A 15,800-nucleotide genomic window follows, 5' to 3' on the forward strand; every position below is an offset into this window, starting at 1 on the left:
TAATTAAGCATGGTCTTTCAATACTGCTGGGTGTGTAAAAACAGCTGATTAATCACTGTAGACATTATGTTACATTATTGATTGTGGCAGTGAAGTGACATCAAAGCAATAATGAGGGTACCTTTACTGTGATTAGTGAGGTTGGATCAATCTTGAATAATAATCATAATCATCATCATGCAGATCCAAAGAGACAACAGAAAAGACAGTAAGCAACAACAGAGGCAGTTTGAACATTTAATATCCAATTAAAAATATATTCCAGTTTATGTAAGAGCAAAACATTCCTGAAAAAAAAAAGGAAATAAAATGTGTAAAAATGTTCCAATTAACATTCCAATGTCTCATTGTTTCAAATGACAATGTTAAAAAATAAGATTATGGAGGACATCTTTTGAATCAAAAGCACAAAATCTGAAAAATAACTGTAGATATGTTGTATAAGGATAAATTACCACCTATTTGTAGCTGTAATGTAACATGCTGGTTATTTGTACTATGAGAACAATACATTTTGCTTCTTGAATACAAAAATAAGAAAGAAAATATTCTGTTATATGTATTCTCTTTTTTGTGTAGCTGCTGTTTTTTTGCGTACTCTCTGGTAGCTACTGTACAGTCCGGCTATAACTGCAAACCCTGCCCCCGACAAAATGAAACTGTTTTTGACTGCAACTTCTCTGCTGTGCTGAATGAAGAAACTTAGTTTGGTTGGTTAATTTTATACAATACATACAGCGTAATATATTCTGTACTATACTCGCCTTGAACAGGCCTGTGAAGATCAAATAATTATTATGGGATATATTTATATACCATCTTTGCTGCTTTTTGTGCCTTAAATCTCCATTTCACCAGGCAATCATTTTTTAAACTTGATTTACCATCAAAAGCAAATCATTTAATCAATATTTTTTTTCCTGAGGATAATTGCTTTGTTGGCAGAGCAAATTTTCAGGAACTGTGGAATGAATGCAAAATTGCTACATGCAAAAGGGATAGTTTGGATGTATGAGGGTCTTATCGACAGTCAGTGTATTGACTGCAGTAGATGGCGGTCGACACAGCCCTATTTTGGAGAAGCAGCAGGAGAACCAGTGTAGGAAGCTAAGCAATAAACTGCTTCTCGTTTGTATTATTATGTGACTTTTCTAAAACCAACTAACTGTTAAAAACACCCAAGTCACACAATAACAAAAACATACTAACAGATGTAGCCAGCAGTAGATCAGAAAGGTAAAACGGTGAAAATATTCTAAATATAGTGTACACTTAAAATGTTATTGATTTTTTAAAGTGGACCTTTTAAAATTGGCTAAAATACATTTTGTTGCTGACCCTGTCTTCCGTGTTGGTACTCATCTCTGTTTCTCCAAACGGGTGCGTGCTGCCCGCCATCTGCTGTAGGTAACACACTGACCATCAATAAGTACCTCATAAGACTTCATTTAAACAGTAATTGTTCTGGCAGGAAAAGAATAACTGTGTGATATTTCAAAAAGTTAACAATGATTTAACCGTATGATGAAAACCCTTTTGTTAAACCGAAACAAGAATCCTGACTGGATTATCTGCTGTACCCTTTAAATCTGTCCAATCACAGATCCAACAATCTGCCATTAATTAAAAACACAGGTAACACCTCCGAACTAGCTCTCTGTGAGGTAGTGCAGGTTAATGTACTTTCTTTGTTACTTCAAGTTAGATGGATACCGAGTCATTTTGAATTCTTCATGATGATAATAATATTCACATGACGAGATTTAGTTACTGTCACTAAAATGCAGATATTTATCACAGCTAGTGTCTGCTGAAAAGAGAAAATAAACCAAAATGACAAGGTATCCTTTTAATATTTTTAAAAGAATTTGGATAGTAATATATACTTACTTAAATTTTCTTCAACTATTAAGAACTTAATTTAAAGGAAATGTGAATTAAAATCTAAGAAATTCTTTTAACATTTAAACACACTTGCTTTTCCAGCTGTACAGACAACAAAAACATGTTTTACACTTCATGTTATACGTGAAGTCAGTTTCAAGTCAGTCTGAGAATATCCTTCAGCTCTAGTTCTTAGACTAGGAAGACTTGTTTGTTAAAGCCCAAAAGGCTGGCTGGTGTTAGACCACTGAGTTAGACTACAGATTACAACAAAACAAAACAGAATTCTGCTACACTTGGTGAAAAAGTAGTGCAGGTTACTACTAAATTCAAACACCCGTGAGGTTGCAGCATATTTTATCTTCACTGAGACTGAACATGAGTATAGGCTACGTTTTCCCCTTAATTACAGGTGAGGTCAGACTGCGTGGGTTATGCCACATTTGTGCCAAAATTAGTGGTCCTCAGCTTGAGAGAATTCATCTTTTCAGAGGAGTCAAAGGATGAAATGTGGTGGGGGTTTTTTCTGATATGGAAATAAACACATTAATAATTTTTGTTGCAACCAGAGAGACCACAGGTTTGAAGTGAAGAGAGTCGGGTTGACTGGCTATACAGTGCATAGGCGATACAGTGAGTGTAATTGGAAGTGGTGCATCCGTATTGAGTGTAATAATGAGCCTCACTGCTCCAGACTGGATGTATGTATAGACTGAGGGTGTGAGGAGTCATCAGTACTTGCTGCTTGAGTCGTTAGCGAAGCGGCTGACGTAGGCTTCATATATGGTGTCCAGGAATGAGCTGTCAGTCTGAAACACACAAGCAAGGATCCTCAGACTGTATGCGTGTGTAAGGTAAGGTATACTTTATTGTCCTACAGGGAAATTTCTTTTGGACTCGAAGCTGTTGCATAACACAATATACTATGAACACAGATCATGCATACACGTGTATAAACATGATTAAATTCGTATGTTGAGTGTGTGACAGTTTCCTTGACATAATTAAAGGAATTAAAAAAAACAATAGTTTCAAATAATAAAACTGGGTACAATCCAGCCAGGTTTAAATAATAAAAAAGATCAAATCCAACTGTTTCAGACAATAAAACAAAGTGTGAACAAGGCAGATAATAAGTGGTCAGGTTGCATTCTAGTCCCTTAATCAAAGTCATGCACTGTTACATGCATGCCTAACAAGTGCATAGCTTAGAATAAATAACATAATAAATAATGTGAGGTCATTAATGTGTAATGTTTATGTGTATGTATAATGTTCAGTGATATTATTTTTACCTGGATCAGATTCAGCAGCGTGGCTTGAAGCTGGCTTTTGGACAGAACTCTGATCTGGGTCGAGGGGGCAGGGCACCTCTCCTGGGCAGCTAACAACCCGCTGGTAGACTTTGCCTGAGTGAACATGCTGGGAGAGAGGAGCAGGTTGGGGGCCACAGTGGCTGGTATCCGCTGGGGGGAGATGACCTGGACAGACAGGGACAAGTTACAGTACTGTAATAGTTGTCCCCAGTGATTAAAAAAAACATCACTGGTAAACAAATCAAAAATAACTGCTAACAGAGTTCACAGTACCTGAAACTGCAGTGCAGCCTTTTGACCTGCAGTGGCCGTGGTCGGGTTTGGGACTGACCCTGCACCTTGACCCTGCGTGGGACCCAGAAATCGAGGGGCCAGTGCTGGACAGAGTCTAGGGGGATCACTGGAAGCCAGGTTTTGCTCCTGCTGGACCAGCTGGAGCTTTTGCAGGAGCTCGTGAGGTGACACTACACCAGGCATCTGGGACGACAGACCTGAAACAACAAAATGAAGAAACCAGTGAATAGAATTATTTTGTCATACACAAATGTCTAACAGGATAACAGGAATCTTGGCAGAGACACTGAAGAGTTTAAACAGAGACATGGAGAAGGATGCATACATACATGCTCAAATACCTGTGAGAATTGTTAAGAGAGATTCAGTCGGGCATACTGCAGCAATAGACAATAAATTCAATTAGATACCCAAACTCTGGCAAGCAGATATTATCAAACAGATTCCAAGATCATGCAGAAACACACAAGACACACAAAGCATTAGTCAATGCCAAGTGCCAAAGTTTGAAAAAAAAAAAAAAAAAAAAGTAGGTTGAAATATGTGAAGAGGCTGACCTAAGTATGTGTGAGACAAACCAGGAACTATCAAGTTAATTGTTAAGAGGAAATTCAGATCGTACCTTGTGAAGGTTGAAGGACTTGGTCATTGATCACCTGAGATGGCAGCAGACCTGGTAAAGTATGAAAAATAGTTTTTAGTTTTTACTTGATATTTATTTAGTAGCCAATATTTACTGTAAATAAATTAAAAACATAACTAATTTATGTTACACACAGAGTTATACAGAGTTCCCACCTGTTCCCTGTATGTTTGAAGCTGACTGGTTGTTGTGCTGTGCCTCTGGCTGAGGTTTTGAAAGGCTGTAAAACAGCTGCTGGCTTTGTTGCGCTTGAAGATGGGAACATGGCACAGAATCCACCATGATGGGCTGGGAGGAGAGGTGGGGGTTCTGCTGCAGAGGAGGAGGGTTGGAGCAACAAAGTGGAGCAACACTGAAGGTGGTGGAGGAGGGGGGAGGTGGCTGGGTTTGAAAAAGTCTCTTGATTGGATCCGATTGAAGCTGCTGCTGCTGCTGTTGATGATGGTGGTGGTGGTGGTGGTGCTGCGGATGATGGAACATGTGGTGATGGTGGTGATGCTCCAGCGGCACCCCGTTGTCACACAGTCGGTTCTCAGGGGACTCGGACACAGTCTGAAGCGCTCCTCCGACCCCCGCCACCCCTCTCTGTCCCTGCATGAGCTTTTGGATTGCTGGACAGTGCTGAGGCTGCTCCTGCTGCGGATGGGCAGCAGTGGGACTTGGCAGCAAGCCCACAACATTTCCACCGTCTTCTCCAATCGTTTGTCCTCCAATCACAGCCCTGAGTCCTCGATCTGAAGACCCAGCCACGGCGACCTTCCCTCCCTTAGGACTTCTGCCAGAGTTCACTGTGTCCTCGTATGTCAGCGTGCGGGCTACAGGTGGACGAATGACTTTTCCTGCTGATGACCCCGCCAGAGGGGCAGCCAAAGGAGAGACTGGTTTGGGTGAGTGGTGATGTTGATGAGGGGAGCCAAAAAGAGTGGCCAGAGAGAGAGACTTGGGCTCAGCACCTTCACTGTCCTGGATCAGAAAAACAGATAGAAGAGTTACTATAATCATGATATGAAATATTCATACCATCACATCTCCACAATACTGGTATAGAAAAATAATTGCCAATAGAAAGACATCAGACAGGTTGGATAGAATAAAGTCAATACTGAGTTTGTAACTGTGAGGATAATTTGACTTAAAATTTAACCTGCACTCACCTGGTACTAATCTGACTTATTAATGTACTGAATATAACCCTGGCATGAAATAGAAAGTGGTTGTGGGTGATTTACCTGAGCATTGGGTTTGACAGGTATTGGTTTGATCAGATTGGGGTTTCCACAAAGAACACTGCTGCCACCAATCTCCTTTGGCTCTGATGTAGTCTGCCCCTGAGAGAAGCATATGGAAAGAGGCATAAAAAAAGATCATGTGAGGCAAGGAGAATGAGACAGATACAAAAATGTACGATAAGTGACTTAGGGGGATCTTAGGCGACTCTGTGCCCCCTACTGGTCAGTATGAGGAGATGCATAGAATCAAATTAAATGTGTCTCATACACGTTTCCTTACCTTGTCATACTCTGTGCGTGCTTTGGTCAACATCTGGATGATGTCCACTCCCTTGGTTTCACTCCCTCCTCCTCCTCCTACTCCGACTATTCCTCCGACTATTCCTCCTCCTGCTCCTCCAGGAGACAACCATCCACCCTGAGACTGAGCCAGGGCCTGCTCCTGCTGGGTCAGACTACACACAGACACACACACATACACACATACACACACAAGTCCATGTGAGAATGCAAAAAGGAAAACATAAGACAAGCAATAAACTAAGGATAGGACTATTCTACCTTTACATCTAAACAATATTTAAACCAATTTAAAACAAACATACTCACTCATTCAGAAATACTACAATTGTCATTTGTTGTCTCTAAGCACCAGACAGTAAACACAACAGTCTCTATCATGTAGACACTACAATAAGAAACAAACTCTCTCAGCCACAGTGGCTGATGGATCACAGCTCACTAGTCCCTGTTTAACTAAACAAACCTTGTTTTGAATTTGTGTTCTTTAAGTGCTGTATACTAAGAGGTTGTTGTTATATAAACACTTACATCTTCATCCTCTGGGCAATGCGTTGACAGTCCTCTTTATCATAGAACCAAATCCCATGGATAACCACTGGGTGGGGTGAGGAAGAGGGGGACAAAGAGGAGCGGAGACAAAGAGCAAAGTCAATATTTGAACATGTTTCATAAACAAAACTGTAACAAGGGTCCTGGTCTGGATTAATGCCCTAAAAATCAAGTTAACCACTGAAATAATGAAACTGCCTGATGTATTTTGAGATGCACGAGCCAGTCAGGTCAGCAGACAACAAAATGGGTCCGCTGACCTGCCAACCCCTTACAATCAAATGAATGGACAGACATGCTGCCGTACACTTCTGCTGCTGTGACATCAGTGCAGGCCCAACAGACATGTAAACCGTTTATTATTAGCCCTGCTGGTTCTAAACCCAGGGTTTAAAATTAGTCATTTCCCAATGGGAGCTGAAGCCAGCAGTGCCATTACGGGCCCCAAGAGCCTCCTGAACTACATAAACATGGTCAACAAGACAGGAAAAAGACACCCATTTGTCACAGCATTACACAGCAGTAAGTAGGTTACATTGCATTGCACAATGACTCATTTTACTATTTTCATTTGCACAGGCTCCTAAATGCATATTGGAAGAGGTACCATTGGTGCATACCCATTCAATGCCAGTCAGTGAGGAGAGATTTGTTATTTTTCCCGGCAACAGAAGTTATTACCAGCCGGGAAATAACGACTAAAAAAAAAAAAAAAATCCCCCAGATCCCATGGTCCTTGAACTTCTTTGAATCTACAACTCAAATGAGTCTATGTACAGTAAAAAGTACTATTTAAGGAATATTAATGTTTTTTTCTCTACAAAATTCTGTTTTTCATAGCGTATAAAGGCCATTGTAAGTTAAAAAAATACTGAGGGGGTAGGAGAGAAAAAAAAACACTCAGATATTCTCTGAGATCTGACTTATTGTGTAGTACTGTACCAAAAACTCAATTTTATTTGTCTATAGATGTAACCAGCAATATCCTTACATCTGTCCATTGCATTGTAGATCCTAATCATCCAAATCAACTATGATTAATGCAAAACAACAAACTGATCTGGATGAGGAGATATCAGGAAATACTAAGGTTGAATCAAAAAACTCTATTTTTCCCAGATATTTTCTAATTAATATGCAAGTTTTTTCTTGCAAAATTACAATTTTAATCTCCACCACCTCTTTTTTTTAACCTAATAGCTCTAATATTCCATCAAACTAATACTAAGGATTAATATGTCGATTTTACATATGCTAAACACAAGCAGTTGAACAAGAACTTTACCTGGATAAAATACAGACCACAACTTGCAAACATATGATTTCAGTCACAGACTGTGTGATCCAAAAATAAGCACTTGTCACACACATTTCAGTCTGTACCAAAAAAGTATTTAAGTGTGATAACAAGCCTTAATCAAGGCAGCTGGACATCATCTCACACCTCAACAAACCTACTGTCTTAAGTGGATTTCAAGAAAAGATAAGACCAATCCCAAAAAGGAAAAGAGATGTGTTAAAGACACAAGAAAATAAAAGAAAGAAAAACACTTACTGTATGAATGAAATGGAGGCAGGATTTAAAGCCAGACAGGGCAGTGGGAGACAGAGAACAGAGAGCAGAGTGGGGTCTACTGGACAAAGTTACCACCACAGTCTTATCAAACACACACACACACATTCCCACACAGACAGACATGCACAAAAATACACACACTTGGCTACAAATGAGGTTGGACAAGCCACTGAGGTCAGTATGGATGAGAGCGGCACACACAGACACAAACACACACAGAGTTCAGTTGAGCCTGGGAAAAATCAGCCCTGTACCAAATAAGTAACTGCAGTGGGAGAGTGTGTCTGGTGGAGCCGAAGCCACTTAGTGCTCACTGGGGATGAGACTGTTTGACAGAGACAGAGAGACACGCAGTCAAAGTCAGAGGACTGGAAAATTGAGAAAAAATGAGCGAGACGGATATAAAATAGGAAGAAGTGAGCTGTGTTAGAGAGGAGATTATCAACAGGTCCATCAAGAGGGAAGGATCTGTGAGCTCCTTTTGCCTGTCAGGAAACAGAGACTGAGCTTTGTGTCAATGAATGAAAAATGTTGAACTGATAAAAACTGAAGGGAAGACACACAAACAGGACAAAAAACGGTGGCACAAAAAGAGAAAGATAGGAGGATAAAAGAAAGATAGAAAATGTTTAATAGAGGAGATTCTCATGCAAGCTGCCCAAGTCTAAATCTCAACAAGATAGACAACCCTCAGAGAGTTAGTGAGTCACTGAGAGAGAGAAAGAGAGTGGGAGGAGAACTACAACCAGTAGCACCAACCAAAAAGTGGCCGTGGCCACGAGGTTAATCTTTCAGGGTGGAAGTTAGAGGGAAAGGGGGTTCAAGACACCAATGCTGAAGACTGAAAGAGGAAGAAAGGCTGAGGGACATCTTCGTTTCAAGGGAACTGGATGCTCACATGGGCAGATGACTATTAAGAGGTGTCACTAACTGAGTCACTTCTGAATATGGCGGCATTCCTTTACAGTTTGAAGGAGTGTTGGAACCTTTGGCAATAATCACTGTACCGAAATCTGTAAGTGATCCGGCCAGGACTAAAGCTGTGTGGTCCTTTCAAACCCTCCGTGACTACGAGAAAAACAGCCAAACAGCGAGGACTGGCGCACATGTGATGTCTGCTGTAGACCTCTTTAATGGAACTCCAGTGGGACCTGGGTGCTTAAAAAAAAAAACTTTTTTCATTTAAGTCGAACTTTGTTTGAGATCTTTTTTTTAATGTCTGGGAAGCAACGCTTCAACCTGCCATCATCTGTTCAAACTATTTCGGACTTTGCTTTAATCTGATTTACATGTTTTTATTCAACTTGCATTTTCCAGCAGGTTTAAATGCTTAAACTGCTTTACTGGGACAACTAAAAGAATTCTTTAATGTTTTGTTTAGCTTTAGCATAGTTAGAAATGCAGACATATTTGAAGTGCTGTCCAAGATGGATTAGGTGTGCTTTTACTGTAGTATGTGACCAGCTTTGTTTGGAGGGCTCAGTGCATCAGTTCTAAGGAACCGTGTTGATACTCTTTTAGCCTGTATTTAGTTTGCTGGTAGTTAGTCAAAGGTAGGTGCTCTTACAGTAACATACGTCAATGCTTGGGAATACTGTTGTTCAAGAAGAACTATCACTTCCTTTGTTTGTAGGAATGGAATTCATGACATTGTAGGAGGAGTAAATATTGAGATGTACAGTCAGTGAAACTCTCATCTAAGAGGATATTACCATTAGTATTACATCTTTACAGACTTCCTCCTCAGGCTTAAATACAGGTCCAAATTGCTCTTCTGGCTTTGGCACAACTGCTGTGACAGCTATATGTACACTACCTGACCTGGCTAAAAGGACATTTACACAGAGCTACCAAGTACATCAGTGCCACCTTTGCTTCTTTGGCATTATCTTCATCGAACATTTTATCAGATAAAGAATTACTGAGCTACCATCTAAGGTATAATCTGAGGATTTTGAACTTCTGGGAGGCTTGACGAGACCAGTGGAGCCATGCTGAGAGGCCTGTTTCACAGGAAACCTAAACATGAGAGACTGGAGGAGGAACCTGAGGTCAGATTTAAAGGCTCGCTGGTGGCAGAGAAAGAGCTGGGATATTCATACATCCGACCTGGAGGTAAGACTGTCCATACACCTGGTATATAGAGCGCCATGTTTGCGACATCCCGTGTATGTGGCTGGAAGGCTACAGTGCATACACCAGTTAAACTAAGAACCACATCAGTATTCAGGGCTGATAAGATAGTAAGTAAGATTACAAATAATGCTTTTTTCATTATGCATGAATGTGCTGATATTTTCCTGATGATAATGATCATGATAATTTGGTCAAAATAAAAATGTGCCAAAATAGCCATCATACTTTTCTAAACACCAAGGCGAAATCTGCAAGCTTCTCATTATGTTTGACTGACAGTCCAGAACATATTCAGGTTACTATCACATTGAGCAAAAAAGCAGCAAAACGTCCCTGTCAAGACGCTGAAATCAGATAATGTTTGGCATTATGCTTAAAAATTACTTTAACAAGTAAGTGATTGTAAAAATGGTTGCCATTTCATTTATTATTAGATTATTCTACTAAGAGTTTCAGTCCTTTGATAAATAAACAATTCAACAGCTTTGTGCTCTACTTCATTAGAGGTGCTTACAAAAGAAAAGGTAAAGCACACTTGCATTAACTTGAACTAGTGAGTGCTATACAGTGGAACCCAAAATCTACATGAGAGGGCCAATAGCATGAGAAAACACAAAACTATCACTGCACATAAACTATGAGTCCAACTGAGAACACTGTAACCTAAACTTTTCTAAGCATGTTCTTGTTTTTTCATGAAACAAGACATTCAAATGAGTTGTTACCAGTCAAAGTATCCAGTGGAAGAAAAATTCACTAGTCACAGACAAAAATCAAGACTCACACTGCCAAAGTTACAGGAACAACTCCACGTGCAGATAATGGGACAACCGACTGTAGGACTGTAAAAAGCCTTCTATCTGTCCCTCTGCACTGGGATATTTGCCAGACAAATAACGACTTTTACTCAATCCAAATTTCTCTCCCCTGAATCTTGCCCTGTTCGGTGGTATATCTCCACAGATTATTTTTAGCCTGGGGTGCCAGTTCGTGCCAACTGCCATTCCAGGAAGTAGCGGCAGCACTGAGAGCTAACATGTTTGTCTAACGATAAGATTCCACGACTCTTGCACACAGAGGTCACAACACAGTGGGACTGGCAGCATTACCAACAGCCTGGGGCCTAAACAGTCTTACAGACGTTAGCCGGTGAAAAAACATCTTTTCTAAGCTGTGATGTCTGTTTGCACAGTTTTCTGGAAGAGGTTCCTCCATGCCACACATGCCATAGTTCAGTAAATACTCAGTAACTGTTGGCTTTCTCATGCTGTACTTGAGATTCTTAACATTCATAGTTCCTACGAAGTCAAATTCAAGCACTTTTCAAGACGTTTTTAGATGCATTTTTAAGCTTTCCCAGCACCTTAAAGCTATGGTATATTACATAATTATAAATATCAAAATATGTTATTATAATATTGTCAAATTCCTTCTTTTATCCAACCAACCAAAAGATGCACATTAGATAAAGGACCCCAGGTCTGAGAGGATCTTGTCTTATGGAATCCCCTCAGTTAGAAGAGGGTTGCAAATTTTGTGCATTTTCTTTAACTTCTCTTTTTCCTCATTTTCATTTTTCCTCTTTTGACGTTTAAGTTTTATTTTCCTAATACTACAAATGGCTCAGACAAAATAATGTCAAATGAGGCACAATTACTAATACATTTCTAGACTATGAATTTACTACCAATTGATAAATTTTTAATCGATTACATTCTTGAAAGCAATTAATTGATTAGTGACAAACCATTAACATCCCAAGAAGATAATTAAGTCCTCATAGTTAATTGATGATCAAACTAGGTTCACTATAAATTACAGTCAATCAAAATGGGCAACTCTACTTCTTCTCATGTTGTTCCAACTTCCAAGAAATGTGACAGAAGTAAAAATATTCTATTCCTTCTTTTGCTGAGGACCCCCTACAACCCACTCAAGAATTCTTGTTGGTCCTCAAACCTCAGCTGAAAACTACTGTTTTAGAGCATCTAAGGTGCTGTTTTACTGGTTATGTGTTTTGTTAGTTACATCTGGCTCCATGTATCTGCATGCAGTCCTAGTAAATCACACCATCTATGGAGATAAACATCAGTTTTACCTCGACCATGCTGCCTCTCTCCTTATTTGGGTGCTTTATTATCTGTTTTCAAATCATTGTAATCAGTAGGAGCCACTGACCATTAGGTTTGTTTTGAAACCACTCACTCTGAAACTCAGAGAGCTGCTGCCCAGATTTCCTCTTTATCAGAGGAAATAGTCATCGACTGAGCTATGATTACTGGTTGCTCACTGGTGGGTTTTTTTTTAGGTGTTTTTTATTCCCTTTCTTCCTGATACATGCACATTAACTGTTCGCTTGCAATCCATTCCCTATTACCGGTGCTCTGACCACATTTAGAGGCCAGTACTCTCACAGACCTTTAATGTGTCCTGACTTATTGCTTTTAAACCTGGTGTTAAAGGTGTTAAAAGGTCACAGAGGAAAGTTTTTATCACACAAATTATTTCTCTGAACCTTCAGGATGTTTAATAATGGACATGCTGCACAAGTGTCACAAGTGACTAATGAAATACCACAGTGAGGGGATCAAAGTAGGCGTAAGGAATCCACTGGTATCTAAACACAGGCATTCCACCTGCCTCTTACTGAGCCTGATGGAGAGTGTGAGACCATGACAGGGAGCGGGAGGGGGTCTGTGTGTGTCAGCGATTCCTGAGTGAGTGTGTGTTTATATTATCAGTGACTGTTGTGGTGTATCTAATCTCTGCTGGCTGGTTTTGTAGTGCTGTCAGGCTCTTCTCCCACAGGCACACTCTGCACCGTGTTTGTGTGTGTATGTGTGAGCCAGATGTGGGTCTCAGAGGGAGACAGCCTGATAGAATTGGAGTCACCATGATACCTTTGCTCCTTATATGGAACTAACGTTTCCCACTCAAACAAACAGCATCCTCCACACTTTGGTCACCCTATCAAACCGTTCATCCGTTATCTGACATCCTCCTGGTGGTTATAGATACACCTGTCATTTTGTCAAGTGTGATATGGTCACTTTGCTGTCAGGTCTTCAAAGTCACAAAAAAGTGGTCTCATGTAGATTCTGAGGTGAATTATACACAATCCAGTGTGACTGGCTTGCATGCATATAAGCAGGGCTGCACAGAATGTCATTCTCTTACATTAGAAGCTTCAATTGCGGTTTTTAAACGTAGCTGCCATCAAATTGTATGACATCATCAGAAAACTATTGTTTTAAGATATGAATCAGACCCAAAAATTACAACGGGAAGCACAATTCTAGCAGTTTTTCTTTTTTTGCGGTCTGCTTTGATGTTGTCACCAGTCCTTCTCACTGTCTACCACTCTGTATACACAGGGAAGCAGCTCACTAAGGACTCAAGACTCTGTTTGGCATTTGTTTTTTTTTATCCTTTTATCTGTTTGTCTTTGTCTCTAACTTTCAGTAAGTTTGTCTATCTGTGTCTAGCTGCTTGTGTAACACAGCAAAGTTGCTTTTAAGTATTTAGTTTATGTGGCTAGTACTGGTATTTAGACTTCTAGGTCTGCACAATTTTACTAGAGTTAGACAGGCAGTCACTGTTTGTGTTACTGGCTGCTGTATTACTAAGGTTTTTCATATTTAAAAAAAAATGCATATACTGTGCTCAACAAGTGTTAAGCACAGAATGTCTCAGACTCAAAATTGAGGGTATCAATAATTAACTGGCAGACATTGTGAAGTGTGTTTGTGTGTGTACCAGTGTGTTTTTCTCCTTACATCGTGCATTACGGTAAAGCAGGAAGGGGTGCTGGAGCTGGAAGTCAAGGTCTTTGGTGATTGGCTCTGTCAAGTTCTCCATACTGAGTCTGTTCATTATGGTGAACCCATGCCTGGGAGATGCCAGTCTGAAATAACCAGAGGACACAGCAGAGAAATAAAGCTAGAAAACTCCATGTGTCTGTTAAAGAGCTTTAAAGGCATTCTTACCAAATGCAAACAGAGAACTGTAAATACAGTTAAGTTTGGCATAGAAAATCTAATGGAGAAAATGGAAATGGAATCAAGTTAATTTACCTTGTGTAGATAAAAAGGGTGCCTTCCACCTCGGTCTTCTCCTACGAAACACACACACACACACACACACACACACACACACACAAAGCACATTATGTAACTGTAACTTTTTCACATTCCCTGGAGGGTACTTTGAACATTCATGCACAAAACTGTACAGCTCTCCAATTTAAACCACATATTGTACATATATTCATAATATTGTTGAATATTTTGTCAATGTTCTGTTTGCTTCTCACGTTGCATGACGTGCTTTTAATTTCCTTTTACGGATGGGCAGATCGATTCTGCGCTATGGATACACCGATTCTCAGAAGCTACTTATTTGGTATCTATTCCCTTAAAAAACTATTGATGATAACATGATATAAACACAAAACGTGGATGGATGCATTACTTCATTCATACTTCAAATGTTTTCATTACTTTTGAATGATGTTTGCGCCACATACAGGCCTGACATGACATGACCAAAACCTATGAGACGTGAGGACTGAGCTCGCAGCTGCTAGTCACACACTTCTACATCACACTTGAGAGTGAATGGCAGAAGGGAACTGAAACGTGGTGTGCGTCACCTGCACAATAAAATACAGCATGGTGCTCTACTTATCACATGCTTAAACTCGTCACTGGGACAAGCGAAATTAACTATTTTCACACTCCCCAATAATAATTACATGTAAGATCAAGCAGTTGAACCAGGCAATCTCTCTATCTAAAATAACGTTACCTGTTTGTTGCCAGGAGCAAGATGTATCTATAAGCATCACCTAGCAGTGCAATAGACGTATAATATATAATTACACATTTATATATTGTGTAATATAAATATTCGGACTCTGAAAGATAAAAGCTGTGGTTATTAGTACTATCTTTTAAGTTCGGCTGGAGTAAATTAGTGTCAGTGACAAAGCGCGCCTTACGTTACCGAGGATGACGACGAAGCTAAGCTAAGTTAGCACACGGTATCTTTAACCACGGTTCAGGCTTACCCACTCATTTGCCCTGTTGTTGTAAGTGTACAGAGCAACTTGGCTGGCCACGTCCACAATGTTATTGATGTATGGGTCTTGCCGCTGCAGAGCAGCCAGACTTATGTCCAGTCCTTTAGCGGGGGGACAGCTGCTGCTACCTGCTGAAGTCGCTGTCATTGTTCCTTATGGAGAAGTTAGCTCGCTACCTAGCTTCAGTGGCTAGCGAGTCACAGGAAGATGAGATAAAAATCAAACTAGAGACAAGGTAAACAAATCAATTAAATCTATATCTGCACATAAGCTTGTTTGGCAAATAAAGACATGTAAATTTAAGATTTTGAGGAGTTACCGAGTTCTAACTGTCATGAGTGAGTTTGTCGACGGCCATGTTTAGCCAGAGAGATTGTAAACAAGCAGACATGACTAGTTGCGCAGCAAACTCGGCGAGTCCAGCCTTATCAATCAAGTTGGAAAAATCGATGAACTGCAGAGATTTTCATTACTGTTTTCTTTAACCCATTAATGATAATGTGTGCAGAAACAAGGCTGTGCTCCATTTTGGAGGACTGAAACTGCAAAAATCTAAAATAAAGAAAGAAATGACTCAGAAAATAAATTAATATTCTTTTAAATGCATCAAAAATAACATTAAAAATATATGTAGGCATTAATTAATTTATAAAATGTGACCTAAATTGATATTTCTGTTCAACTTTGCTTTTGTGATTATTTACCTTTGTATTAATTTTCCTATTTAATTACTTTCCCATTTAATTTTCCATTTTATTAAATAATTAATTTATTTATGTTTATTTATGTA

The 15,800-nt window shown here is 39.7% G+C and overlaps 1 protein-coding gene across 1 annotated transcript; it reads right to left on the reverse strand.

Annotated features, from left to right (window-relative positions):
• Positions 1–223: 223 nt before the first annotated feature.
• Positions 224–15,388, reverse strand: dcp1b (decapping mRNA 1B). The gene is made up of 11 exons (XM_084710767.1): positions 14,999–15,388; positions 14,004–14,044; positions 13,707–13,834; positions 6,198–6,264; positions 5,647–5,821; positions 5,367–5,465; positions 4,293–5,100; positions 4,117–4,167; positions 3,474–3,691; positions 3,180–3,365; positions 224–2,693 (listed from the first exon to the last, which is right to left on the reverse strand). The coding sequence occupies exons 1-11, from the start codon at positions 15,155–15,157 to the stop codon at positions 2,616–2,618; spliced, it is 2,010 nt and encodes a 669-aa protein (XP_084566893.1). The 5' UTR covers positions 15,158–15,388; the 3' UTR covers positions 224–2,615.
• Between the last annotated feature and the right edge of the window lie 412 nt (positions 15,389–15,800).

The sequence above is a fragment of the Lutjanus erythropterus genome, chromosome 22 (assembly GCF_056507025.1).
Source record: "Lutjanus erythropterus isolate fLutEry1 chromosome 22, fLutEry1.hap2, whole genome shotgun sequence".
Taxonomy (NCBI): Eukaryota; Metazoa; Chordata; class Actinopteri; order Lutjaniformes; family Lutjanidae; genus Lutjanus; species Lutjanus erythropterus.